Here is a 26,714-nt window from a genome sequence, read left to right as displayed (position 1 = left end):
TTCCTTTACACAGATCAGTCGTTCTGGTCTGTGAAGAAACTGGATTTTCTATAAAGGACTGTATTAAATTTTAGGTTCGTACCCGTCAGTTTCTTGCACACAGAAATAAATGAATAACGACTCAGAGACAGTTACTTAGCTTTTGTGGAGGTTTTACTTCGCACAAACACGAAGGGGACAGACATATGAACATGGTACATTCAAAGTCCGAACCCAAGAGTTCAGGGATGGGCTTGGTATAAATACCCTGCATTTGCATATTCAGAAGATCGTCCGATGGACCTCGTGTGAAAAACACGCCCACAGGTTACTGGTGGAGAGAAGCTCCAAGGATAAAGTGAATATAAGTCTGAGGCCTGCTCAGCAGAAAACATGCACAGAAAAGAGGGAGTATGGGAAGAAACTGTTAGAACAATAGTTTGGCTGTGCTTTCTTCAAATGTAATATAATTTTGAGATGACAATACATGCTCAGTGAATTAAGTTTAAACCATTAGTGTAATAAAAGTTAAAGGCAGTTTCTAACCATTCTTCACATGGTCCCTTGCTGAAAAACAGCCCCAAAGCATGATGATTCCACCCCCGGTTTTTACAGTATGTATGGTGTTCTTTGGGTGCAACTCAGTGTTCTTTCTACTCCGAACACAACAAGTACAGTTCTTACCAAAAAGTTCTATTTTGGTTTCATCTGACCACAAGACACTCTCCCAATCATCTTCTTGACCATCGGGCCTGCACATGTACTGGCTTTAGCAGGGGGACACGGAGACCTTGGCGGCGTAGTGTGTTACTGATGGTAGCCTTTGTTACTTTGGTCCCAGCTCTCTGCAGGTCGTTCACTACATCATCCCATGTGGTTCTGGGATTTTTGCTCACCGTTCTTGTGATCATTTTAACCCCACGGGGTCAAATTGAAAATTAATGAGATCTTACGTGGAGACCCAGATGGAGGAAGGTTATCATGTCTACCATTTCAAAACAATTGCTCCCACAGTTGATTTCTCAACACCAAGCTGCTTACCTATTGCAGATTTCGTCTTCCCAACCTGGTGCCATCAACAATTTTGTTTCTGGTGTCCTTAGACAGCTCTTTGGTCTTGGCCATAGTGGAGTTTCGAAGTGTTACTCTTTGAGGTTGTGGACAGGTGTCTTTAATATAGATAACCAGTTAAAACAGGTGCCATTAATACAGGTAACGAGTGGAGGACAAAGGATCCTCTTACAGAAGAACTTACAGGTCTGTAAGAGTCAGAAATCTTGATTGTTTGTAGGTGACCAAATACTTATTTTCCAACATAATTGCCAAAAAAATTATTTGAAAATCAAACAAGGTGATTTTCTGAATTTTTTTTCTTATTTCGTCTCTTATAGTTGAGGAAAATTCCAGGCCTCGCTTATCTTTTTAAGCGGGAGAACTTACACAATTAGTGGCTGACTAAATACTTTTTTTGCCCCACTGTAAATATCTTTGATTTTCTCCTTTAGCATTTTTTATTGGTTGAAATAAAACCAATTTCAAATTTTACATTTTACAGCAATCTCTCATTCAGACATTTTGACTAAGATCCTCAAAGTCTTGTGACATATTAGACACAATAACTATCACAAGGACAAAACATGTACTAATCTCAATACAAACCCATAAAATTTTCCAAAAGTATTCAACATTAAACTGAAATATGCAGCATGAAATCACAGAATGTTTTCTCCACATTTTCTTCGGGTCACTATTTTTTTGGATGAATGGCCAAAGCCGGTGCGTTCACGTGATTGCCGTCTGCGCAAAAACGTGTTGAAGGATCTAATTAACACATCAGCTGATGCCGGACTTTTTCAGCACCGCGGACAGCTCCACTCTGCGCAGCAGGCAGATGGCAGCGGTTATAAATGTCCACGTTGAGTCGCTCAGTCCCTCACATCGACAACAGAGGCTGCAGCATGGATAAGAGGTTCGAGATTCCGCGCGTTTCCGCTCCGAGTGTGCACGCACGACAAAAACCAAGACCCTCATGGGTAGATCCAAGAGATCCGAGCTCCGCCCTTCGATCCGTGGAGATGATGCCGAGGTCTGCTCCGGCATTTGGGAGGTTTGATGAGAAAGAACACATGCTGGGCTTGAACGACCGTCTGGCGAGGTTCATTGAGAAGGTGCACCAGCTGGAGCGCCACAACCAGCTTCTGGAGAGGGAGATCGGGGAGATCAGAGGGAAAGCAAATCCCGCATCCTGCTTGGAGGAGCAGTATGGACCGGAGCTGAAGAGGCTGAGGCAGATGGTTCAGGACATCACCCAGCAGAAGAACCAGATTGAGATCGAGTACCAGACTTTAGAGGAAGAGCTTTCCCGCATGAGAGGACAACACGAGAAAGAGACGCAGAGCAGGATAGACGCAGAGAGCAACATCTCGGTCCTGAAGAAGGAGATCAATGACGCATATCAGGCTAAACTACAGCTGGACAAGCAAGCGCAATCTCTGGCGGACGAGATCCACCTCCTGAAAAATGAGCACGAGGTCGAGGTGTCGGAGATGTTGGAACAGATCCAGCGGGACGCGCAGGGGAACGCGCATGAGTTTGGCCACCCGGGCGTTACCGCGGCGCTGCGGGACATCAGGGCACAGCTGGAAGGTCACGCCATGCCCGACGTGCAGCAAATGGGGGAAAACTTCCGTTCTCAGTTTGCAAAGTTAACGGAGGCCGCCGAGGCCAAAAGAGACGCTCTGAAAGCGACCCAGCAGGAGATCCAAGAGTACAGGAGGCGCCTCCAGGCCAAAAGCGTGGAGTTGGACTGCGCCAAAGGAACCAGAGAGGCGCTGGAGAAGCAACTTCATGATGTTGAAGATCGCCACAAAGAGGAACTAATACACTATCAAGTGAGTTTTATTGTATTTGGATGTAGTAACCACCCTCTTTTTTACTAATCTTTGTGATTTCCTGACCTTAGAATACAATCAAAGAGCTTGAAAATGAGCTCATAAGCTGCAAATTTGACATGTCCGGTTACCTGAGGGAGTACCAGGACCTCCTTAATGTGAAAATGGCTTTGGATGTGGAGATACTGTCCTACAGGTATCACATATATGACACTTTTTGTTGCTAAATTTTGTTTTCTGTTTCTTCACTAAAGCATTAAAGTATCACCTGGCATAAATAAAAAAACTAAAGAAAATGTGATCTGACCTTTTGAAATATATGAGATTAAGTCTGTTTTTTATGTTCTTCAGGAAACTTCTCTGTGCCGAGGAAGCCCGCCTGTCCTCTGTCTCGGACACCCCCATCTCTTTCCCGCACATCTACCACCAGTCCCCTGTTTACACCCTCCCCTGCTTCAGCCTACCAGGAGGCAGACGAGGAGAGCCCCAGTACAAATTTGTGGAGGAGACCATAACCGAAACCACCAGGGAGATCGAGATGACAGAATTTGAGGATGTGGGGTCAGAGGAAGCAGAGGTGGGAAAAGATGAGCGGGGGTGTCTTAAAAGTGAGAAAGGGAGTGGTGAGGAAGAAAACGATCATAAAGACAGTGGAGAAAGAGAGAGAAACCAGGTGTCTGATAGTCTACAGAAACAAATAGTGCCAACTGAAGGTGATGGAGGTCAAGTTGGGGATGCAGATTTACCCAGTGACATGCTGAATGATGAAAAAAGCCCAAAAATGAAGGAAGAGTCTAATGGTACTGAAGTCACTGAAGCAAAGATGAAAACTTCTTCAAATGAGATTTTCAGTGAGGAAAATAACAAAAACCTAAAGGAAAAACTTGTAGAAGAGATAATGGTGACAGATCAGACAGATCTATGTGTGAAAATGAGTAATTTGAAGTCAGACATTCCTCTGGAGGCTGAAATTCCAAGTAAATCAGATGATGAAAAGGGACCTGCTGAGGAAAAAGGCTCATTTTCAGTTCAAGATAAAACATCTGATAAAACTCAACAGCCTGATTGTGGGGATAAAATGAGACAAGAGATTGTCAAGTCAGATCACAAGACTACAGATGAACCAAAAATCTCTCCGGAGGCAGCAGGTTTGGCTCAACAAACCAGGGAAAGTCCAGAAGGAGCATCCGAGTCTGATCTAAAGAAAGAAGATGATTCAGATCTTAAAGGAATCAGCAAAACTGACACGGTCAATGGTCACAAAGAAAACCAGCCAAAAAATGTTCAGGATTTGAGAGATGAGAGGGATTCATCCCTTCAATCTGTAAAGAAGGAGGTGATTGATGAGGAAGGTCAACAGCCACACGCTGGGGATGAAACCAGTTCAACCCAGACCGAAAGAAAAGACGGCAGCGACCGCCCAAAGAAAAGCAACGGACCGCAGCAAAATTCAGAATGAAACTTAAGCAGAAAAAAATAAATGAGGCTTGAAGTAAAGCTGACAGTTGCAAGTCAAGAAAACTGAAGGTGCAAAAATGTAGCACAAACTGTGTCTGACACAGAAAAAGATATATATTTTTTCCTTTTTGCATAACTCATGCTCAAGTTTGCCTTTGAACTTTAATTGTAGACTTTCATTTTCTGCCCCCCCCCCCCAGATTTATTTCAACCACAAAAGTAAATGAATTGAATGAAAATGTCCATATAGACATTTTTTTCTGCTTTATGCGCTCGCAAATAAATCCAGTATTAAAACCTTTCCGTCATTCTGAGTTCATTATTGAAGGGTACATTTATTTTTTTTAATAATCATGCACATTTCTAAACATAACTTCTTTGCACGAGGAAAACCCTGAAATTTTTTTATCGCATGGGATAATTTATTGACCTAAACTAATATTGTACGATAATCTTAAAATAGATTTTTATTGTTGTCACGGTCCGTGACAACAATAAAAAAGAATAAATAATACCCAAGTGCATCATTTGAACACTAAAACTGAAAATTAAAATTAGATTGGTGCCTGATAAAGTGCACGGTCATAAAAACAGGATATGTAATTATTACACGTTTAAAATGGTAAAACTCTTAACTTCTTGTACAGTTATAAACAGAAGTAACGTGATAGCCACCAAAATTGTTTTCAAGGAATAAAAATTAGCAAAATGTTATCAGTAAAAAGACTTTAGCAAACATTAAGTTTAGGAGCATGAATCTGTTTCCTTTATAGAGAACTTCCTTTCAATGGAAGTTCTGATTCAATTCTGTAACAAAGAGTTTTTATTTTTGTGCATCATGACAAATACAGCAAAGGACACAAGTCTCTTAAATTCTTGTTTCAACCATTAAAAAAAAGAAAGAAATTCTATGTGGTCATTTGTCACACACCTGTGTGCATAATTTTGTTTTCCACATTTGACCTCCCAAATCCAACTCCTCGATACCCGGGGAATTGATTCAGTGACATCCCAGATCTCAGGGAATACACTCTTCCACCAGCTCATTTGATAATGCAAAAAGCGCCCAATGAGTTTTGTCAGGAACTTGAGTGTTTCCCACTTCTGGTCAATTTTTGACAGATATATTGAGGACTTTCTTTTGAGGGGGGCCAGAGTTTCTCCTTCTGTGACCTCAGGAAAAGATGCTCAAGACTTTATAAAAATAAAAAATAAAAAAGTTTTTAATAAAATGTTCAACAGGTTATATAAGGTTACGGTTAAGTAGAGCAACATCTTCAGATCAAAAATTAAACATGAACAACTGTAATGTCAATTCATGACACCAAAGAAACTGAAATTTCTAAATCTCAAAAAATGAAACTATACATTAAGGAATCATGATGAATAAAAATATTAATGATTTTATACTAATATTAACTGACCATTAGACATTAACAAAAGGATTTTAAACAGTTGTTTACAAAGATACATTTAAATTTTTGGTACAATTTTATTAAAAAATTAAGCATTTCAAGAGTAATTTCCCCAGCCTATGCTGTGGCTATCCATGACACTTCTATTAAAATCAATCTGAACCAACTGTATTTTATTTTAAATAAGAAACATCTAATAAGAATAAATTAAATTAAACCAATTGAGGAGGGAGGGATGAATCCAATTGATTTTGAGGTGATGTTATTAAATTGCAATGGCTAAAAAACTTGATAAACATACATTCAATCTGGTTTTCCATACCTTTATACTCATTCCATACAGGTGGGAGCATTGACTTCACGTTCTGTGACTTTGATCCGATGACACTTCAAATCAAACTGAGTATAGTTCGTTTACACCCACAATGCCGGTTCTGATACTTCAATTTTTGTTCAACTACTTATTTGTGGTACATTTTTTCATTCACAAATATATTTTAAAATGAATTTCATCTTTTGTAGTAAATCCCTTAAATAGTTATATAAAAAAAGAATGCAGTGAAACTTTTAAATTGCCCATTTTGACCTGGATTGGTACTTCAGGATAGTCTTAGGTGGGTTCATTATTTACTTATTGATGCTTTTCAATTTAATTTAGGTCTTGGCCTACAGTTGAAAAATTGTAGTTTTTTTCCCCACCTAATGCTTAGAGTTGGATTCATTTCCTTCCTTCCCATCAAATGTTGATATGCCATGCTTTGGAATATTGTGTAATTGTCAATAATAAAGAAATAAAGTAAAGCAGCATTTTCCATCCTTGGTCCTCATGTATTCCTGCATGTTTTCCTTTTGGCTGCTTTCAGACAAAAATAATTCAAGACACTTTGCTATGAAACAACCAAGCATTTGTGGAGTTCAAAGACTTTATTGAAAAGGTTTACATACTTATAAGGACCTCCAAGACCTCCAGTGGACCGTCTCCACCCAGAACAGGGAAGCAGCTTGAGAGTGTACGTATGCAGCTTTAAGTTACACCCTCTATAGAGAAGAGTTTGGCATCATCATCATCATCATCATCATCATCAGAACTATGCGAGTCCCCACCCCCAACTATTTGCTGTCACCAATTAAAAGAAAACAGTAAGCCTTGTTCAGTCAACTTCTCCCAAAGTTTCTAAAACCAAAATCCCAACAGTCGACACTTCAGTGTTGTCAGTGCGACACAAACGGGGAGGATACTTAAATAGAAGCCAGAAGAAAACGTCTAGTGTGGTTCAGAAGCTTTAGAATTGACTGCTGTCAGATGATATTAGACATTATGGTGTAAAAATCTGAGAAAGTTTGACAACTCTGGACAACAAAAGTCCACAAACTAATGCCGTCACATGTTGGAGAAGTTAAAAACAACGACAATGGAGTGCCTGGAATTATCCCAACTAAGCCGCACCTTGTTGGTGACACACACGGTTTCATTACTACGGCAGTGTTTCATTGGAAACAAGTCGTTCATAAATAATAAACCAAAAACTGACTTTTAAAACTATAAAGTAAAAAAAAGTCAGCAAAAGTTGAATGCACTGATGAGCCAAATCACTAGGCTGAAGTGCGGCTGTAGCCTTTGAAACAATCTCTCCTCGCCGGATTGAGTTGGACATACATTTAAGGCCAGATTCGTGTGATCTTCCCTTGTCCCTTGCAGTATGAGAAACCCTTAGGCTTCCAGTTCCAAGCCCAGACCCAGTTTGTGGCCTCCGGCGTTGATGCTCTTCCCGTCAACCAGGCCGGCCAGGGTGAGTTTGACACCTGCACACAGACACACACACACACACAGCAGGGTCAGGATTCACACCAGCTTTTTTGACTAAATTGCTGTGCATGGAAGAGCCTTACCTGGTCTGAGAGTTTGAGTGTAACCAACACCAACAAGGCTATTGTTGTTCACTTTAGCCTAGAAAGGGCAAGAAGAACGGTTGGTCAGGTTTTCCTCTCACTTCTGCAGCCTTTTCCATTCATCTGCTTCTCCACTTACACTGATGGAAGCGTCTTTGTCCAGCTGGTATTTGGCTCCGATGCCGAAGCGAGTGCTGTTGCTGCCAGCGGTCCACGCCAGGCTCACCGCCGTTTCCAGCTTGTCGCTCACCTTCTGGTAAATCGAGCCCCCAAACTCAGATCCATCATTGCTGGAAAGACCAGAACGAGTGAGGACTTTATGATACCGATAGGAAATCGTCACTGAAGAGTGTTTTAAGAAGGGATGTCCAGATTTGGTTATTTGAATGCGATTCAGAGACATTTGATTTCAAGTATCTGCCAGTACCAAAATCCGGTCGGATACTTTTGTAACACATTTTCTCAATATGCACAACTTTAATAAACAGATCAAGGTTTTCTCCTTTTTTATTTTATTCACATTCTTTTACCATTTAGCAATTGGAGCATCTATGTTAAGTAGCTTGAAGAATCAAGTAAATAGTCATTAGAAAAATAAATAACTAGGAAATTTAGTTGGCGACTCCAGCTTTATTATTGTCAGAACTATTAAACATTTTAAATTCTATGTCATTCACATCTATTAAAAATTCTCTAAAATGATTGAGGACTTTTAAAATCGTAGCACAAATATGATGAGTATTCATAACTAACTCATATCAATGGAACCATTTACTTGCTTTAATTGTTTTTGGTTTTTTTTCTTTTTCCTGGAGTTTTAGACGATTCCTTGGCAGCCGTCTGTGTCAAAAGCACGAAGAGAGCAATTCCAATTAAACAAAAACACCATCTTTGTTGGTCGTTTTTATGTATAAATTATGAATCTGAACATTCTACTAATTTTGTTAAACTGTTTTTGTGAGCCTCCTGTCCAAACTAGTGTCGTATTCTGCAGCGCCTCAACAGCAGTAAAATGTTGGGATCTGTTTGTGATTTGCAGACTTCCAGTAGAGTATTTATCTGGAAGAATAAGCTTAAAGTCCATAGCGCTGATCATAAGAAGAATAAACTAAATATACAAGCCCTGATCGGGAGGTAACACCTGATTCTGATCGAGTCGGAAATTATGTGAACGGGCCTGATTTCCGATCACGTGATCCGATTGGGACCCCCCCCAAAGCCGAGCTTCCGTTTCCAAAACCAAAAACTTCTATTCTGTTATTACCAACGGCAAAAGTGTAAATGTTTTTGAAGACATTCCACATATCTACTCACACGTTTGTGTGTAACTGAAAGTCTCCAGTCTTGTAGCCAATGGCAAAGTTGTTTCGGATCATTTTGGATTTGGCCGTGTCGAAGCTCATCTGGTAACCGGCGAGCCAACCCTCGTAGCCGACGACGCCGTTTCCATGGATGGTAGGTCCAGCAAAGTCAAAGTCAACGTCGCAGCCCAAGTTGACGTACTCGCGCTTGTAGGCAGCCTTCACCTTCCCGCTTTTCTTGCTGTCAATGAGAGAATTTTGTGTGTTGGTGAAAACCAGAATAAGTTCACTCAAGTTCTGTTTGATGAAGTAACTAAGCAAATTCTAAGAAGTGTTCACACTTACAATCATGCTCTGGATCAAGAACTCTAGCATTCTTCATCCAGAAAGATCATTCAAACTGTTAACAATCCAGCCATGATTTTTATTTTCATCTTATTCAAATATGACATTTTTTCAAATTTCTTTAAAAAAATAAAATGAACATTTGAAAACTATATTTTAGAGTTAATCTAAGCATGCTTTGGCTTTTGTAGCACCATTTACTGTTATTCCACTTTTTTGATGAAATATTTCATCTTTACCGTATAACACCTTTTGTACTTCAAATAATTACCAGTATATTTCTAAAACTTTGTGTTTTTACACTAAGCTTGACACCAAAAACTAATTCAGCATTAAATCAAGTAACCTTAATACTTATTTTATTTTGCTTTACAAATTTCTTTAGTAGGTAATCAGCATCCTGAGGGACAAGCTCCAACTGTCATTATTCACATATACTTTCTAGAAGAAGAGAACTTCTATTTAACTTCATTTTGTGCATTTTAATGAAAATAATTTGCCTGACCCTTCAGCCTAAGGCTTAAAGACTGCAATATATTTTAATAACTAAATGTGAGCAGAGATTCTAACTTCAGGAGGCAAACGCATGTGGAATAGCTGAAGGAAAACACGTTTTTCCACGCAGAACTGTCCGAACACAAAAGAGTAAAAGCTGAAAGCGACAGTGAGGCGTTACTAAACCCTCGTTCCTTACTGGGACCCTGGTCACATGGCTGGCAACGACACAGGTCATAAGCATGTGCAACAAAGATCAGGTTTCCAGAATTACTCATGCAGAGAGGCCGCAGCCAGTCCTGCCTCCAAACACACAAAACTAATTTTAACCACCATCTTACCCAGTGTTTGGTGAGAAGGTTGTGTCAAAAGTCAACTTCAGTCCCTTTGCAATCTACGAGGAGCAACAAACATTTGACACAAAACATTGTACGGTACCACAAAATATGTGTGTTGTGTGTGCGCTCGTATGGAATTGCAACTGCAGGTGATAATATCTCAACAATTTAATACCTGATCTTCAATTGTGATTTCGGTTCCCAATGTGTTGTCAGTGTTCCACTTCTCGGTGAAGGTCAGACCGTACTCGGCCCTCTTGTATTTGGTTTCCAGAGTACCAGAGACCTTGCTGGTGTCAGTGTTGGAAGAGCCAGATGTTTTGAATTCCTGCACGAGACAGTTTTAAAATAAAAATAAAATAAAAATCAGAATAATATCTTACATTATTTTTATAACAACTGCACACACAAATATATCTGATTTATGCTGAAAAAAGAAGAAAAAAAATGTAGTTAACAGGATGAATGGTTCTGTTTGACAGGACATTTAAAAAATTGACATACTGACCAAAAAGCAACGACTAATAAGTTAACCATAACGCCACCTACCACGCCACTAGCTGACTTTGTCTTCACGTCAAGCTTCACCACACCAAAACCTGTGGGGGAGACATGCAATTCTTGATTTATGCGACACAGTTTCACAAAATTAAATTCAACGAGCTGTCAAGCAGTTTGGACACGCGAGAACTACTCCATCAAAAAGTCAGGAACAGTACCATAGCCTTTGTCGAAGATGTCCTTGGCAGACTTGCCCAGATCAGCATATGCAGGGGGCACGGCCATCACGACTGTAGACAAAACACAAATGTCAACTTCCAACCGTATTTCAATGACAGCAAATACAACAAAAAAGGTCACAAAACAGAACTGTGAGTAACCGCACAGTCAACAGATACTCTCACAATTAGTTACCATTATTCTTGGCAACACAGAAACTTAAATTTTAAAATTAATGTACCAATCTTAGATATTTTGTAATTTAAAGTGCACTTTTTACCTCAATCAATAAGTCTTTCATTTGTAGAGTAAGTCAGACAAACCATGATTGACTTTTTATTGTAATAAATAAGAAAATTATTGAAATCCTAATTTTTAAGATCATTTAAACAAGTTTGTTAGCTAAAAAAAATCATTACACACCAGCCTATAAGCGTTAAGCAATACATTAGGGGTTACTGGGCAAATACTTATAACGTCAGAACTTAATAGAAATATTTTCCACGCCTTTATCATTTACAGGTGTAACTTAAGACAGTAGTTTCGTTTGGGATAATAATAAGAAGAACAGTTTGATGCTACTGGTGTGTAATCCATCCATGATTTGTTCACACAGTCTGACAGTCGACTGACAAGGTTGTGGAGAACACAAGAAGCCATTTTGGCCAAGCCTCGTTCTTATCAAATATTACTCCTCATAATCTGAGGGACAGACAAGCTCTGTGACGCCAGTATGCCCGTTCTCGTTCAGCAGGTCTAAGCGGAAACGTGCTATTCGACTTAGCTTGAGGGCCAACATTGCTAGCATGCGGCATGCCGGTAAAGTGAAACGCCTGGACAAAAACTTACTACTAACAGCAAAAGAAACCCCGAACAGCTTGAGGGGGGAAAATGAACCCTTACCAGTTGGAGGAAGAGTTATTAAAAAGCTGAAATGGTTTTATTAGAGGTGTATGTCACGCCACTCTGTTAGGGCAGGCGTCACCGGCTGGAGGGCGAGCTGAAGGAGACTGCTCTGCAACCAAACCAGTACCTATCAGCTCCCCGCTCAGGACCAGGGACTGTCCACAAAAGTGCCTTAATAAAAATAAATGATAATATCCAATAGTATTGTTACTATTTTAATAAAGTTTAAGGATTCGTCACATCAATAACAATCAAATAATATTTAAAAACATGAATAAATAGCTAATTGCGGATAAAACAGGTAATGTGTGTGTGTGTGGGGGAGGGGGGTCTAAAAATACCTTCAAGAGTTTTACAATGAGTGAAAATGAAATTTAGGTAAACAATGAAATTTTGCTCCATAAATTTTCAGTGGTAATGCATTTTCAATTTGCATCACATATTGGAATGTCTCAGTGAATAAAATAAAACGTTTTTTAAATATAATTTTAAACAGTGAAGTTTTTATTATAGAAAAGTTATATCTTAAGACAAGACACTGCTGAAAATAATTTACTTTTTTTTTGGGGGGGGGGGGGGGGGGTTGACTTGGACTAACGTGGGGTTTCAAAAGTTGAGAATGGACTGTAGAAACTACCATCTTCCAGAAGGGGGCGCAATGTAATATCAGCATGTAAGCTAACAAAGAAATGGGACAGTCGAAGAAGAAGCAAGGGTTAGCTCTGCTCTGACAAGCTAAAGCTAACCCTAGAATCAAGATATTTTCTTTTATTTTTTCCGTTAACTGATTTTAATAATATTTTGTAGGCAATTGGTAAATGAAAACAGGTAAGCCTTGAATATTAAAATAACCAAGCATATTGGAGAAAACGCTACTTCTCTGCGTTTTTGACAAAGCTGTCTGGGTTTGTTTTTGTTCTTTAGCTGCTAACTATGGGACATTTTGCACGTTCGTTAATTTACATTGACCTTAGGTGGTTGCTGTGACTGAGCACCTGAAACCTACTCGAACTACACATTTTTTCCATTTGACATTATGATTTCTTTTGCGTCCACGTCTGGAGTTTAGCCAAATAAACACATAAAAACACGTGGAACTTCAAAATAGTTTGAAGTAGTCATAGTATCTACATTTAGTATGGTTGTCTATGCCTTTTTTTTTGTAATATACCGAGTTAAAATGTCTGTGTGTTTCGTGTTCTTCAGTGTGGGACACCTACATAACTTTGAAAAAATTTATTACAAGTCACCTGTGAGGACATATATAATATACAACATCAGTCTATGACCCTAAGTGTGATGGGATGCGATCTGCTTTTTGTTTTTAATTGCACAAACTATGGTTGGTCTCTGAGTTTCTATCATCACCGCAGTGTGTAGTGATGAGTTTGTATCCCCACCTCAAGTTTTTCTTCTTCGCGGGTTTCTCCTTAAGTTGCTTGCCGTTCACTTTCCCTCTATCATGTTCCATAGTTGTGTAAATTCAGGTTCGCATAATCAAATGTTATCTTTTGCTTTCTCATTATTAACTAATATATAAACATATTTCAAACATAGCCTATATGTAAAGCTTAACTAAGGTCTGTCTCCTCTTGTTTTAGGAGCTAAAACTGTGTTTTCCTTTTTTCTTTTTGATTTACTTTTTTAATTAAATCGCCAGATTTGCAATAAATGGCGGTGGTCTTCAAAAGCACGCGCTGTGTCACAATTTTTTGTGTGTGTGTATGTTCTGTATCTGTCAGTTGCTATGGAAGAGGTGGAACTAAAGCCAAGCCTGCAGGAGCAGAAGAGCTCCAAATACAGCGTAGATAATGAAAATGGTGAGTCTATAATACATATACAACCAATATATTTTTGCTTGTTATTTTTCTTTGTAAATGTTGGGATGATGCATATTAATTCTTATTGAAAACTTGAATCAAAAATAAGACGTAATGTCAGCCAACATCTGCATGTCTTATTGTTGCTCTGTGTTTGTCAGTTGCCATGGAAGTGGATGAGTTCAAGCCAAACATTAAGGAGGAGAAGAGCTCAGAAGACAGTGTAGATGAGTTCAATGGTGAGTCCATAATTTCACTGCAACACAATTCAATTTTTGTGTATTTTTTTTGGTTACTTTTGCAGCAATAATTTAGATTGATTCCATGTTGTCATTTGAGCCCACCAATGTTTGATTTTTTATAGCAGATGCTTTTTCTCATGTTCTGCATTTGTCTCAAACAACTACAACTTGTTTTTTTTTTCCGCTTTATTTCCAGGTGTGCCAGAATCTGCATATGAGTGCCCATCATCGCATTATATCACTCCCTGCAAGACAGAAAGTTTTCAGAATGGCGCAGACTGTCTGCATCTAGAGAAAGAAGCCGTTGTAGTTTTAACCAGACTCCCCGAACACGTTATCAGTGCTCTGCAGTCGTCAACCGCCCAGGAGTTGTACAGCGAAACGGAGTCGTTTGGGGAGGCTGAATCCGATACTCTGTGGGAACCGGGGGAGGATTCCGATGATTCTGATATCCCACTCTCGCACAACAACAGAAAAACCACAAAGATGAAAAAGAGCGGCGCATCAGAAAAGTCCAAACAGACGCTGAGCATTAACAGCCTGAGTACAGGTAAGCTTAACAACAAAACAGTAAGGAAAATGAGCACTACTCTGATAAAAATTGTGACTTCAACATGTTTTTGCGGCATTTTTACTAATGATGGCGAACACAACTTAAATTAAACTCAAAATTACGCTTCTGAGTATTTCTTTATTCAAATCGTTAAGAATCAGGAGCAGACAAAAAAATGCAGTTTAAAAAAATAACTTCTTTGTAACGCAGAAAATAGGCAGAGTAAAAAAAAAAAAAAAAAAAAAATAGGCAGAGTGGGCCACAAGCTCCCTGTAGTGGGAGAGCTTGCGAACAGATCAGCAACGGGGAGGGGAAGGGGGGCGGGGTTGCTCCACGCCAACAATCCCACCCACAACTCTGAGGAGCTACTGTTGCTTTGTAGAAACTATGACCTTGAAAGCAAATGTTTTTTTTGTTTGTTTGTTTTTTTTTTGCTTAAAAATGGCATAATTATAATTAAAAGACCACTGAGAACGCTGATAAAATAAAATAAATGATCGGTGTGGGAATTAAAGTCCATTTTATACATACAGCATACATACAGTAGTGCTACTATACGCTTTTCTACATTTAGACCCAGAATCCACATTATTCTGGTTCTTTAAAGTTGACGAAAGGATTGCGTGTGAAATTCTATGAGGTGGAAACTTCAAGAATGGCAACATATATCTGATTTATGTCATACATTTTTTCCCGTGCTATTATCTATCAGTGTTCTTGTTAAATATTAGAAAAAGCTTTGACCTTAACCTCAAACTAGAATAAAAAACCTTTGAGAGCTCAGGTTTGACTTGAGACTCGAGTTTTTGTTTAGTTTTGATCTAAATGACTTTTAACAGAGTTGCTTTTTACTTATAAAAGGCAGTCATAGCTGAAAGCAATATTTAAAACAATAATTTGGCTTTATTTGTGCTGTGATTGCAACCCTTCCAAATATTACAAATATTCTCAAGGGGTCTTTCTTTGCATTTTAAAGTTGTTTAACTTACAAGAACACACACATTTTTTTTCTTAGTTCATGGCCATCTATTTAGACAAAAAGAACAGGATTATAAGAATATTTGGAGTACCATGTAATATTTTTTCCCTTGAGCTGGGTTGGTAAAGTCAGAGCTGATTGTGTAACCCTTGTGCTGTCCTAGGCACTTTAACATTGGGAGTGGGGTCATCTAGACCAGTGTTTTTCAACCTTTTTTGAGCCACGGCACACTTTAACCTTGACAAAAATCCCGCGGCACACCAGCATCCAAAAAAAAAAAAAAAAAAAAAAAACAGAAATTCATGGTCTGTATTGATCGACAGATGAAGTGAAAGTTAAATTAGAAAATTTAGAAACTGTTTGTTTGTTGTGGTTTCAAGACGTTTCTCACAAAGACAACTCATTGTGCGCTGTCCCTTAAAGCCAATGCATCATGGGAGATGTAGTGTGAAACTGCCAAAAACTTGCAGAAAGACTCGCGTCTCGGAGCTTCCTTGTTTTGTTCACTTGTTCCACGGTCTGACACCAGACTCTGTGTAAAGCTACACCGCTAAAGACGAGCTTTAGCTGGTATTTTTGTTAGAACTGAGAGACTTTATCAGCAGAATTAAGAACAAGGAAGTGAAGACTTTAAGCACTTCGGATTGGTCAGACTGATGACATGTGATTAAGCCTTCAAGAATGATTGGCGGAGACAGGCAAAGGTGCGGGACTTTTTCGCAAACTGTCATAGCTGCAGGTAAATCGCGGTACAGTCATTCTTATCAAAATGTCTTTAATAGAATTAAATAAACACAAAGAAAAAGTAATTTTAAGATCTTTTATATTCCTAACTACTCAGTGTTTTATCAGGGCCTGTTTGGATGAACAAAGAGCTGATTTCCTGGAGATGGAAAATGTTTTTAGATCAGTTAATGATTAATGAGGGCAATTTCCCACGGCACACTTGACCATCTCCCACGGCACACTAGTGTGCCGCGGCACACTGGTTGAAAAACACTGATCTAGACCCACTAGACAGTGCTCTGAACCTTTTTTCTTCAATGATTTGTGATCTTCACTGGTGTCCATTGATTATATGAAATTATTCCGCCTTTATCCACCTTTGTCATGGTAGGGAGAACACGTCAATGTAAGGGCGGGGTCATCTAAGATAGCACAAGGGTTAAGTAAAAAAAAATGTTGTGCTTTTATTTTGGAGGGCTAAAGCAAAAAGGAATACAGTAGGTAAGAAAGTATCTTAAAAAAAGAGTCAATGCTCATGGTTGACTCATACTGATCCCTTATAAATTGCTGCTTCTCATATTGAAGGATGTCTACTAACGGGTCCATGTCTTCTTGTTTGACAGAAGCTGGGAAAGTGGACGAGTCCAGGTCAAGTGTGCCGGAGCCTCAGAGCTCTAAGGACAGCATAGAAAACAACAATGGTTGGTTCATCAACGACTAACATTTCAAATGAGTCACAACTTGTTGGCTGCCTTTGGAATGTGTGATATTCAGTTTTATACAGAATTCAGAACGCGTTCTATGTCTTTATGGCCCTGAATGCTTTTTCTTTTTGAACTTTAATGGGGTCATTTTTTTGAGGAATTATGTTTTAAATAGAAAACCTAATTCTGCACTTTATTGTTATATTTTCTTTTAAGATGAACTTCAGCTTTATTTTAGTTTTTTTTAGGTTTTGTTGTTCTTACGCAGCACACGAAACATTAGTCATTTTTGACATTTTATGTTTCTATAAAAAGATAATCGAATCATTTGTTATATCTTTTATTTTAAACAAAGTTTATTGTTTGCATTTAATGATAATTGAAAATACACATAACTCAAAATAAATGTAAGATGAATTTATACCATTATGACAGGCTGATTGTCTTAAAGGTTTAATTTTCTTTCTTTCTTTTTTAATTGTGTGTTTGTGCAGAAACAAAAGCGGGCTGTTCTGTCATATCCACCTACGTGAGCCACTGCAACAACGAAACCAAAATTATCCGCCCTGATTTGCCGGAGAAAGAGATCCTTCCAGGCATGATGGTTATTGCCAGGAGGAGGGCCATGGAGTGGAAGCGCGGTAAAATAGCAGAGATAAATACAAGAGGTATGAGTAAAGAGTGGACAAAAAGTAAACACTTGCAGAATAAACATTGCATGTTAGAACTTCATCATGTTTTTGAAGATTTTTAGATTTTCAGAAGTTTTAGAGCTCAGGTTTTAGACTCTCCTCACATACAGAAATCTACAGATCTATGAGTATTTTTAAATGGAAGATATTGACCTAAAGTTTGTTTTATTTTTACATTTTATTCTTGTTATGTAGTTTTTCCTTTAAAAAAGAAGATAAACTCCCACTTACATATTTTTTCAATGTAATATTCTGTCCTTTTGACACTTAATGGCCTAAAAAGACGACCTATGACCTGTTAATCTGACACCACTCACCTTTTATTACGCAAAAAAAAAAAAAACTTCATTTAAATGTTGTTTGTAACGACAACAAATCTATTCTTCTTGTTGTCTTTGCAGAAGACGGACGGTTAAAATACAAAGTGGTTTTTGAAGAAAAAGGCAAGAGTCTCGTATCGGGACATCACATAGCCTTTGACTCCACCGCCAGGCTGGCAGAGCTGTACATCGGCGCCCGCGTTGTGGTCAAGTCCCTGGAGGACGAGCTGACTTACCTGCCTGGAGTTCTGGGCGAACTCCCCAGCAGAAAGAACCGCTTGAGGTTCCACCGTGAAGCTTCATCAACAGTTTTACAAAGTTCTTTGTAGCTCGAAAAGAAGAAACGTAAATCAACTACTAAGCATTTTCTTTGATGCCACCTTTATTTTGCAGGTTTCTGGTTTTTGTAGACGATCACACGGCAGTTTATGTTGGTTTACCATTACTTCATCTAGTGTGCAGACCGTGTAAGTTTGCCCTTTTCTTTTTTTCCCAAATACTTTCTTTTTTAACAGAAGAGAACTATAACGCAACAGCAGTTTGTGAATATGAGCATATACTATCAGGATCTGGATACAGATTTAGTTTGATGAAATATTTCTACACCTCATTGCTTTCAAATCCACTTTTACATAAATCTACAGCCAAAATTTTTTCTTTCTAGAGAAAAATTTTCTCTTCTTCTATTTCTCTCTTCTTTCTATTTTGAATAACTCATTCTTTTTAGCTATTGTATTTTTTTGATGTTGTGTTTTCTTTTAGTTCATCCCTGTCTGGTTTTATTGTTGTTTTTTTTGTAATAGTCATTCATAAAATGTATAAATCTACCAACGAGGTCAGAAAAAAATTTCTATTCCTATTGAAAGAAAAACTTTGAGTCAATAAGACAAGTTTTCTCAAAAAAAGATTATTTAGCTATTGAAAAACTTTCTTGATGAGTTTATTTTCTGGCTTAGGCTACGTTCACACTGAAACACTTCCATGTAGAGGTGTGTACATGCATGTTTCCGGCCTCCACGTTCAGTTTCACCTTCAACAAGAAAGACAAAATATGCTTTTCTTCCTGAAACGGGTGTTTTTACTTTAACATTTCGTTTTTGGAGTGTGCAGACTTTTTCCTTTTCTTTCTTTTTTTTATTGTTCAGGCCACAATTAGAAATGTATCTACATGTATACAAACCAAATAATGGGTGAAGTTCCCTACATTTCTTTTTGGTCAAATAAACCGCGGTTTGGTTTGGTTTGGTTAGATTGTGTCAATACAGATGACTGATCCGTCTTCTTTTTCCTCCTCAGTGGAGAATGTTTTGGACGACGTTCCAAGCGGGATTCACAAATATTTCATGACGCAGTATTTAAAGAGATGGCCGTACCCACATTTAACCCGCTACAGAGTGGGGCAAATCATCACCGTGGACGTGAACGGAGTCCCTGAGAAATGTGAGGTGTTGAGCATCGACTGCAGCTTGATTTTGGTGCTTTATCAGGTCAGTACATCGTATTTATTTACACACTCACTTCAACAAGTACAACCATTTCATGCAGCTCTTATGTGGTTTTTAATCATATCAGTCATAAGCTTTTAGTTTTTGTAAATTTCAAATGTCAGAATCAGTTTTCAGTTTGAGCATGACTGTTTTCTTTTTATAAAATTAAGATAATATTAAAAAAATGCATCTAAATATTTATTGTGGTTCTCCTTTTAATAGGGAAAAAAATCACATTAAATACAATTACGGTTGTTAAAAAGTACTTGAACACTTTAGGTTCAATTTTGAATTCAAGCTGTTCTTCATTTGTTTGTTCACCGTGACTTTTTTGTAATTTGCGAACTCTGGACTTTGTAATTTTCAATCCCTGTCTATAAGTTTAACAAATCAAAACATTTTATTCTTTTCTTCATCTATTAAATTGGCTCATTTTAATCATTAAATTCTTGTAGTGTATAAATCAATATTTTTCAGTAAGTAGAGGTTTTAAATGTTTATTGTTAACCTTTTGATCAGGCATTTTTAGAACCTGAAAAAAATATTTAAGGACGATCTCGAAGATTTAAAGGATGTATTAAAATACTGAGATTTTCTGTGAGAAAAAAAAAAGGAAAACCAGTCAATGTTGTTCAGGTGATTTTGTCAAAATAAAGTGTACTATAATCTGAAATATTATTATCTGATTTTACAACATGTTAAAAAAAATAGACTAAAGAAAGAACTAAAGAAAAAAACATGAGCATACACACAGATACAAGTTACATGAATTATAAGAAATGAACTTTAAAATTATCCTGGACTTTGAGTTTGATTCTGTGATTGTTCTTTTGTCTTCGATCTGCAGCATAATCAGACGAGAGAGTGGATTCACAGAGGCTCCATTCGATTGGAACACATATTCAAGCTTTTGAAAACGCACGAACAGACCAACCTGAGCGCTGAAGAGAGCGGGATCTAAATAAAGGCCTCACTGAATCAAGAGAACGACTGAAGCCCATTCCAACAACAAGGAATTAAAGAGCAAAAAAAAATCAAACGTGACTCTTTCAACTTGCTTTGTGAATTTATTTTGTTTGAGAAAAAAATCTCTAAAACATAAACATTTTGTATCAAAATCCATACTTTTGTTTATACAAAGAATTTTTACTTGTAAAACTGTATTGTTGACCTCTAAAGATGTCCATATGAACTTGGCATTTTGCCTTAATGAAAAGGCTATAGGAGAAGGCCCAACTGGGTCCTTTCTGCATGGAGCTTGCATGTGCGCCTCGTGCATGCGTGGGCTTTCTCCATGCCCTTTGCTGGTGACTCCAAAATGTCAGTTGGGTGTGAGTGTGGTTCATCAACGGACTGCCGACCCACCTTTGAGCAGATTAAGCAGGAATTGAAGATAAATGGATTGAAAAAGCTTTTTTACTGTTACCTAAATACTGTTGCTTTAAGTTCTTAGTTTTTATTTTTTTTATAAAACCCATTTCAATTATTAACTTCATCTTTTTAATTACATTTTAATTTTTTCATTTAATCTGAAAACAAAAAAGAGAAGTTTCTCAATTTTTAATGACTCGTGTAATTGTATATCTTTTTGTATAATATGGATGTAAAGTAAAATCAGCCTGCTCAATAAAGAATCATTGAAATGGTTATAGCCTTAATAATGGTTTATTAAGTTGGTCAATGTTTGTTAATTGAAAAACAATATTTTTCAATTTAAGATGGGTGAACGTTTTTTGTCTTTTTATAGTACTAGTCACATCCTCTTTAATCATTTTATTCTTATGTCACTTGGTTTTAGGAGATTTATTTCTATTATTTACTTTTTTTCTACATTGAAAGTTATGTGTGTCTAGCTTTATGCTAACAATTGTAAAGCAATACATTAATGCCTTATTCAATTATTTACCTGTTTTTAAAACTTTAAGAAGTACTTTAAATGTTTTATAAACTCTTTTCTAGCTACACACTGTAGCCAACGGTAAGATATTTTAGCACAAAAAAAAAATCAAACTTTTGTTTTTATTTATTTAATTTTAAATCAAAGTCGGAAATTCCCATATTTACTCTGGCATCAGTAAATGGTTCATTTTTGTGCTAAAGTCAGGATCATACTGTTTAACAACTTAATTTAAAATTGGGTCTGTTTACCTTGAGTATGTTATATTTCATAGATGATTAACACAGACTTAGACTCTAAAAGAGTAGTAATCCAAGCATCACAGTCTTTATCAATGCTGAAAGTTACTTGTAACCCTCGTGCTATCTTAGATGACCCTACCTTTACATTGACATGTTCTCCCTACCATGACAAAGGTGGATAAAGGTGGAAATGTGGTCATGTAATCCATGGACACCAGTGAAGATCACAAATCATTGAAGAAAAAAGGTTCAGCGCACTGTCTAGTGGGTCTAGATGACCCAACTCCCAATGGTAAAGTGGCTACAATAGCACAAGGGTTAAACTGTAATGTATTACAGATTACTTGTTTATATTTAAAGTAATCTCATGGCTGTGAATGAGCATATTTTTATAATTCTTCCTACCCAAAATTAGAAAACATTGGTTTGCTATTATAAAGAGTTCAGATGTCCACCTGTCCATCTTCAAGAACTGCTCAATCTTGTGCAGGATGTCTGCAAACTAAACTGCTACTCAAAGGTGAAGACGAGCTGCTCAGATGAAAATTGTTTTTGCCATGATCTTGTAGCATTTCTCTGCTGATGGAGGACATTTTGAGAAAATGAAGCTCAAATGTTTGAGTGTTTCTGTTTTTAAACTATGAATTAGGAGCAGACAAACACACACACATACACACGTTACGTTAAAAAGCTGTACGCTAGAGGGAGAGCATGTAAACAGAGAGCTCTCAGAAAAAGGGGGTGGGCTCTGCGCCACTGGTCCTGCCCACAACTCAAGGGCAAATTTCAAATGCATAACTGCAGCTTTGCAGAAATATGCCCACGAAAATGACAGTTTTCTTTTTTTCTTTTTTAGATTTTGGCTAAAAGCGGCATAATCATAGTTACTGGGAAAGCTTTTACTGTAAAGTCTAAAGAGGATTGAAGTGGGACTTTGTAGAAAGGACCCAGCAGGAATTCAAACCAGGGCCTCGCTGTGATGCAAAGGAGCTGATCACTAAAGCACCAAGCAGCCCAAGTTCAAATATTAATATTTAATATTTAAAACACTCTTTGTTTATTATCCTGCTATCCTTGAATACTTTGATTTTGCCAAAAAGATGCAAAAACTACAAATATACTAAAAATATGTAAAAAATAATTCCCACAGCTTTATAAAAAGGTTGGTTGGCTCTATGAGTCTCTCACAACACAGCATAAAAGATGAACTGATAAGACACAGAAAGAAAAGTTTGTTCTGGTGAAGTGCTGCATGAAACTTCCTTTACTTTTGCTTCACTCTGAAAAAGAAGAAACGACCATCATCAAAAATGAGAAGAAAGACCACATTATTTCTCAATGCCAATAAGAATTTTTCAGAAACCGAAATGCAAAAATTAGTTGTGGTGTTACATTATCCTGAGCAACATCTGCATTGTTCATTGCTGCGAGTGACAAATGAAATAACTGACAAACCGAAATAAAGTCATGTTTCATGTGGCAATTTAAGAATTACCTCCTGTCCTGTTGCTTAAATGAAACCACAGAGCTGTAAGTCACGTTCCCATCACTTTCAGCTGCTATTCCCTACAGTTAAAAAAGGAATGAAATAAGAACTGAATACAGATGCACCAACTCTTTTAAGCATGTTTTCACTTGAGACTAAGTCTAATTTCAGCTGATACCTCAGATGTCTTCTTTTTCTTGAAAGTGACATCAGAATAAACTACTCCCACTTCCGTCTGAGGAAAGAAAGCAAAGTCCGAGTTTCTCAACTATCGTTTTTGGAACAAAAAAACACCCTGAGTTACATCAATTTAAGGACAGGGGATTGTTGTTACAATACTTTTGAGGCAGAAATTGCAAGAAAATCTGTTAAAATGTTGAGTGTTTAAAAGTTTCACACAGCAACACAATGGCAAATATACAACTATGTCACCTGTTGTCAAAAATAGCTGGCAAATTTAGTTTACCCAGTAGTTTAACAAAAAAACATCTCATTGCACAATTTACTTTTTCAGTTCACACTATAACAATCAAAGTTGAACTCACCTTTTCCGTGGCTGGTTCTTTTTTAGTTTTTTCTAAAAATACAGAGTAAAACATGAAAGATTAGTTTAAATAACTAAAAGGAAGAAATAGCATCTAAATTAAAATGTTAAGAAATAGCCCAACATTTTGCAATTTAGGGAGGAATTGTGTCAAATCTGAAAGAATTATGCAACGTTGCTGTCCTGTTTTATTTTTACTTTTTCGTACCTTTATCGCCACTCGTTTTTTAAATTTTCCTTAACCACTGTGAAAGCCCACTACTTCAAAGAATTGGCAGAAAAATCAAATTTTATGGAATTAAGATGTTTTTTTAAAACCTTTTGGTGAAATCCACAACATTTATTTATGCTAGCAATGTTTTATTAGATATTAATTGTATAATTATGATAAATTAGGAAATGTGGTAAGGTTTTGCTTACCACAATGTTAGTATAAGGTATTCAATACTAACATGAGTTTTGAGGAAAAAAGTACCTTACTTACCCACTGTTTCAAATTTGATTTACATATTTTTAATATGGTGTAACTATTATAAAGACTAAAACCCTCTAAATTTGCATTGTTTCAATACAGCAAGTAGACATTCAATATAAATGAATTGTAGTGAAGTTATTTATAAAGTTTTGAAAATTAACAAAACTTTTCTCAAAAGCATTTTTTAATATTTCACGGAGGCAGCCATTTTGAAATGAGCAGGGAAAGCTCTTCTACTGCCCCTAATGGAATGATGATGAACTACAGCGCCGAACATAGACCAAGTTATACACAATGGTTTTTTAAGGGAAGTTTTGAATATGTTAATGATATGGGGGTTTCAGAAATGCCTCTATCAAACAGAATATGAATAATCAAATAGAGTGAAATGTTTTTTTTGTTTTTTCATGCAGAAATTAGAAAAAAGTCTTGTGGGAATTTAACTGAACTTACTGCATTTCAGCACAAACAAGACAAACAAAGCCACCAACACAATGAAGATCAGTAAACCCAAGGAGATGAAAAAGACCGTTGGATCCATTCTGGAAATGACATGCAGAATATAAACAGAAGTTTTTGGAGAATAGTAATGTATTTAACACATTTTTGGACAGACAGCCAAACAAGAAACCAAAAATACTAGACTTATAAATTGCAAAAACATCTGACCTTTCTTTAACTGAAGGCTGGGTTACATTTGTTACATTCATAGTAACAGGCATCAGGGTAACAGATGTCAGAGTACCTATGAGTCGATACAAAATCGTAATTATCAGTAAATGGGTAACTAATTGCTCCAATGTTTATTCCTATTCTAGTAATATACTTACTAGCAGGTCTCTCAGTAACTGTTAGATGCACTGGCATTTGAAACTGTCCTTTAACACACCAGTACCAGCCACTGTTTTCCTGTTTCAATCCCATCATTGTAACAGAATATGTAGTATCATTCTTTTTAAAAATTACTCTTGTTCCATCTACAAATTCAGACGACTTTGTCACACAGTTCCCTCCCAGCTTGCACCATTTTTCTGGCGCAGAGTTATGAAATTTACAGTTGATGGTGATGTTCTCGCCAAGAAATCCTTCCATCTCTTGATTATCCACACTTAAAGCAGGTGTACCTATTTGAAAACCAAATGTTGCCGATAAATAAGGTCACTCTGTGAGACTTTGAACTGATATTGCATGAAATACAACTCATTTCAACCAAAACTGACACATTAAGGACTTGCAATTGAAAAAAAAAAACAGGTGAAAAAAGATACTCACCAGAGACAGACAAACGAAAATATTCTCCAACATCAGCCCCGCCATCGATTTCCACAACACACCAGTAATCAGAGTCTGTACTTTCAACATGGTTAATGTTCAATGTGAACGTTTTCTGTTCTTTGTCATCTTGAACTGAAAACTTTCCAGATGTGTCAGGTTTGTTGGTTTTAACTACATCTGAGCAAGTGGCCCAATAAAATCCTTTACACAAATATTTCACATGTTTTTCATATTTTGACTCATAGAGACAAGGGATAGAGATGGATTCTCCGGGCTTCACTGATGTTTCTTTGACTGTAGTTATGCTACAATAGCAAACTCCTGCAAAAATAAAAATAAAAAATGTATTCAGAGGGGAACCATTAGCTATTCCACAATTTGATTCAAACCAAAGACTTTTTTACATTAAGTCAAGACAAATAAGTACTTTAAATAATTTAAAATAATGTGAGAAGCACAGATAGTGTAAGCCATGTTAATTACAAAAATAAAAGTAAATGTTAACGATTCTTCTTACCTGTTAGACCAACAAGTATCAGAAAACAATTGGAAAGAAAGATCATTTTACGCTGTGTCCAAATTCCCACTCTAAACCCTAACCATTTAAAAACGATATGAGTAGTGAAGGACTTCAGACAGAGTCACTGATGGTTAGAGACACGCAACAAAAACTGATGCAATGGATCTGTCCTTTAACTGAATTTCTACTTCCCCTTTTTTAAGCCAATAACTACATCTCTAAGCTGTTTCCAGCAATTATTTAAACAATGACAAATAAGATAAAGAGTGCCTGGCAATGGGAAAATGTTCTGCAGAACCGTTTAGATGTAAACCCACTTTTATTCAGGGTGATGTTCACTGTTGCTTTTTTGTTTATTATTGTTGAAGTTTATTTCCTAACGAATATTTCCGTAGTATTTTTCAGCAAGTACTAAGTTTTAAAACAAAAAAGTTTCTTTAATTTTGAAAACATTCTCTGACAGATCTCAAGTATGATTTACTTTTGCAGAAAAGAATTTTAGAAATTGCCAGTGAAGAACAACAACAAACAAAAAATTAAGAAAAACCTTGTCAAATAAGATTAATATGATTTTGTTTTCTACAATAGTGTGGCAATGATAAAGAGACACGTCTTGTCTTTTGAAGGTGAAGCTTTAGTTTAAAAAAGGCAAATCTAACAGACTGCAGCTGTTAAAATCAGTTAGATTATTATCTAAAATGTGAAGAAATGTTCTCATTTAAACTCATGTTAAAACCTTTGTCGTAATCATCCCAACACAGACATTTCAACTGAAATATTTATGCTGACTAATTGACTCAATTGAAAAAGTATTTTTTTTTAACAAAACAATGCTTTTTGGAAAATGAAATGCATTTAGAAATGCATCCTTCCTAACCATACATTTTTGAAAGTACCTAAATGTACCCTGCTGTCTTAACTTTTGTGTTTATTCTAACAAAGTCTCAGTAATAAAAAATAAAAAGAAATCCCCTTTTACCCCAAAATATTAATTATTATTTAAAAAAAATACCG

At 36.9% G+C, this 26,714-nt stretch overlaps 4 protein-coding genes across 5 annotated transcripts; 2 read left to right on the top strand and 2 right to left on the bottom strand.

The window, feature by feature from the left end:
* The first annotated feature begins 497 nt into the window (after positions 1-497).
* LOC101174452 (neurofilament medium polypeptide) lies at positions 498-7,151 on the top strand. The gene is made up of 3 exons (XM_004077356.4): positions 498-2,870; positions 2,942-3,066; positions 3,222-7,151. The coding sequence occupies exons 1-3, from the start codon at positions 1,887-1,889 to the stop codon at positions 4,327-4,329; spliced, it is 2,217 nt and encodes a 738-aa protein (XP_004077404.1). The 5' UTR covers positions 498-1,886; the 3' UTR covers positions 4,330-7,151.
* Positions 6,649-11,878, bottom strand: LOC101173732 (voltage-dependent anion-selective channel protein 2). Its single transcript, XM_004077101.3, has 9 exons — positions 11,736-11,878; positions 10,832-10,903; positions 10,662-10,711; positions 10,288-10,440; positions 10,116-10,168; positions 8,948-9,175; positions 7,773-7,923; positions 7,634-7,691; positions 6,649-7,546 (listed from the first exon to the last, which is right to left on the bottom strand). Exons 2-9 carry the CDS (start codon positions 10,896-10,898, stop codon positions 7,455-7,457), a joined length of 852 nt encoding a protein of 283 aa, XP_004077149.1. The 5' UTR covers positions 10,899-10,903; positions 11,736-11,878; the 3' UTR covers positions 6,649-7,454.
* A 538-nt stretch (positions 11,879-12,416) lies between these two features.
* On the top strand, positions 12,417-20,908 carry LOC101173492 (histone-lysine N-methyltransferase SETDB1-B). 2 transcript variants are annotated; one of them, XM_011484416.3, is made up of 10 exons: positions 12,417-12,566; positions 13,481-13,558; positions 13,720-13,797; positions 13,997-14,350; positions 16,685-16,759; positions 17,257-17,430; positions 17,856-18,057; positions 18,168-18,241; positions 19,071-19,261; positions 20,109-20,908. In XM_011484416.3, the coding sequence occupies exons 1-10, from the start codon at positions 12,557-12,559 to the stop codon at positions 20,220-20,222; spliced, it is 1,350 nt and encodes a 449-aa protein (XP_011482718.1). In that variant the 5' UTR covers positions 12,417-12,556; the 3' UTR covers positions 20,223-20,908. The 2 variants fall into 2 exon arrangements, with proteins under 2 accessions (XP_011482718.1, XP_004077148.1); XM_004077100.4 differs by having other exon boundaries at positions 12,418-12,566; positions 16,682-16,759.
* A 1,730-nt stretch (positions 20,909-22,638) lies between these two features.
* Positions 22,639-25,885, bottom strand: LOC105355791. Its single transcript, XM_011484415.3, has 9 exons — positions 25,698-25,885; positions 25,178-25,501; positions 24,736-25,029; positions 24,575-24,650; positions 24,359-24,447; positions 23,432-23,463; positions 23,065-23,121; positions 22,896-22,966; positions 22,639-22,680 (listed from the first exon to the last, which is right to left on the bottom strand). The coding sequence occupies exons 1-9, from the start codon at positions 25,741-25,743 to the stop codon at positions 22,665-22,667; spliced, it is 1,005 nt and encodes a 334-aa protein (XP_011482717.1). The 5' UTR covers positions 25,744-25,885; the 3' UTR covers positions 22,639-22,664.
* Between the last annotated feature and the right edge of the window lie 829 nt (positions 25,886-26,714).

Source organism: Oryzias latipes, chromosome 15 (assembly GCF_002234675.1).
Source record: "Oryzias latipes chromosome 15, ASM223467v1".
In the NCBI taxonomy this organism is placed as follows: Eukaryota; Metazoa; Chordata; class Actinopteri; order Beloniformes; family Adrianichthyidae; genus Oryzias; species Oryzias latipes.
This window is presented reverse-complemented; position numbering and strand designations above follow the sequence as displayed.

Excerpts from the sequence above, each read along its gene's own strand:
- LOC101174452 (XM_004077356.4), top strand. The coding sequence starts at position 1,887 with ATGTCCACGTTGAGTCGCTCAGTCCCTCACATCGACAACAGAGGCTGC. Across the intron at positions 2,871-2,941 it reads AGGAACTAATACACTATCAA|AATACAATCAAAGAGCTTGA; the intron begins GTGAGTTTTATT and ends TCCTGACCTTAG. Across the intron at positions 3,067-3,221 it reads GTGGAGATACTGTCCTACAG|GAAACTTCTCTGTGCCGAGG; the intron begins GTATCACATATA and ends TATGTTCTTCAG.
- LOC101173732 (XM_004077101.3), bottom strand. The coding sequence starts at position 10,898 with ATGGCCGTGCCCCCTGCATATGCTGATCTGGGCAAGTCTGCCAAGGAC. Across the intron at positions 10,169-10,287 it reads AAATCACAATTGAAGATCAG|ATTGCAAAGGGACTGAAGTT; the intron begins GTATTAAATTGT and ends TGCTCCTCGTAG. Across the intron at positions 7,692-7,772 it reads ACAAAGACGCTTCCATCAGT|GCTAAAGTGAACAACAATAG; the intron begins GTAAGTGGAGAA and ends TGCCCTTTCTAG.
- LOC101173492 (XM_004077100.4), top strand. Across the intron at positions 16,760-17,256 it reads CAGCATAGAAAACAACAATG|AAACAAAAGCGGGCTGTTCT; the intron begins GTTGGTTCATCA and ends GTGTTTGTGCAG. Across the intron at positions 17,431-17,855 it reads AGCAGAGATAAATACAAGAG|AAGACGGACGGTTAAAATAC; the intron begins GTATGAGTAAAG and ends TTGTCTTTGCAG.
- LOC105355791 (XM_011484415.3), bottom strand. The coding sequence starts at position 25,743 with ATGATCTTTCTTTCCAATTGTTTTCTGATACTTGTTGGTCTAACAG. Across the intron at positions 24,651-24,735 it reads AGTTACTGAGAGACCTGCTA|GTACTCTGACATCTGTTACC; the intron begins GTAAGTATATTA and ends ATCGACTCATAG. Across the intron at positions 23,464-24,358 it reads CTTGTTTGTGCTGAAATGCA|AAAAAACTAAAAAAGAACCA; the intron begins GTAAGTTCAGTT and ends CTGTATTTTTAG.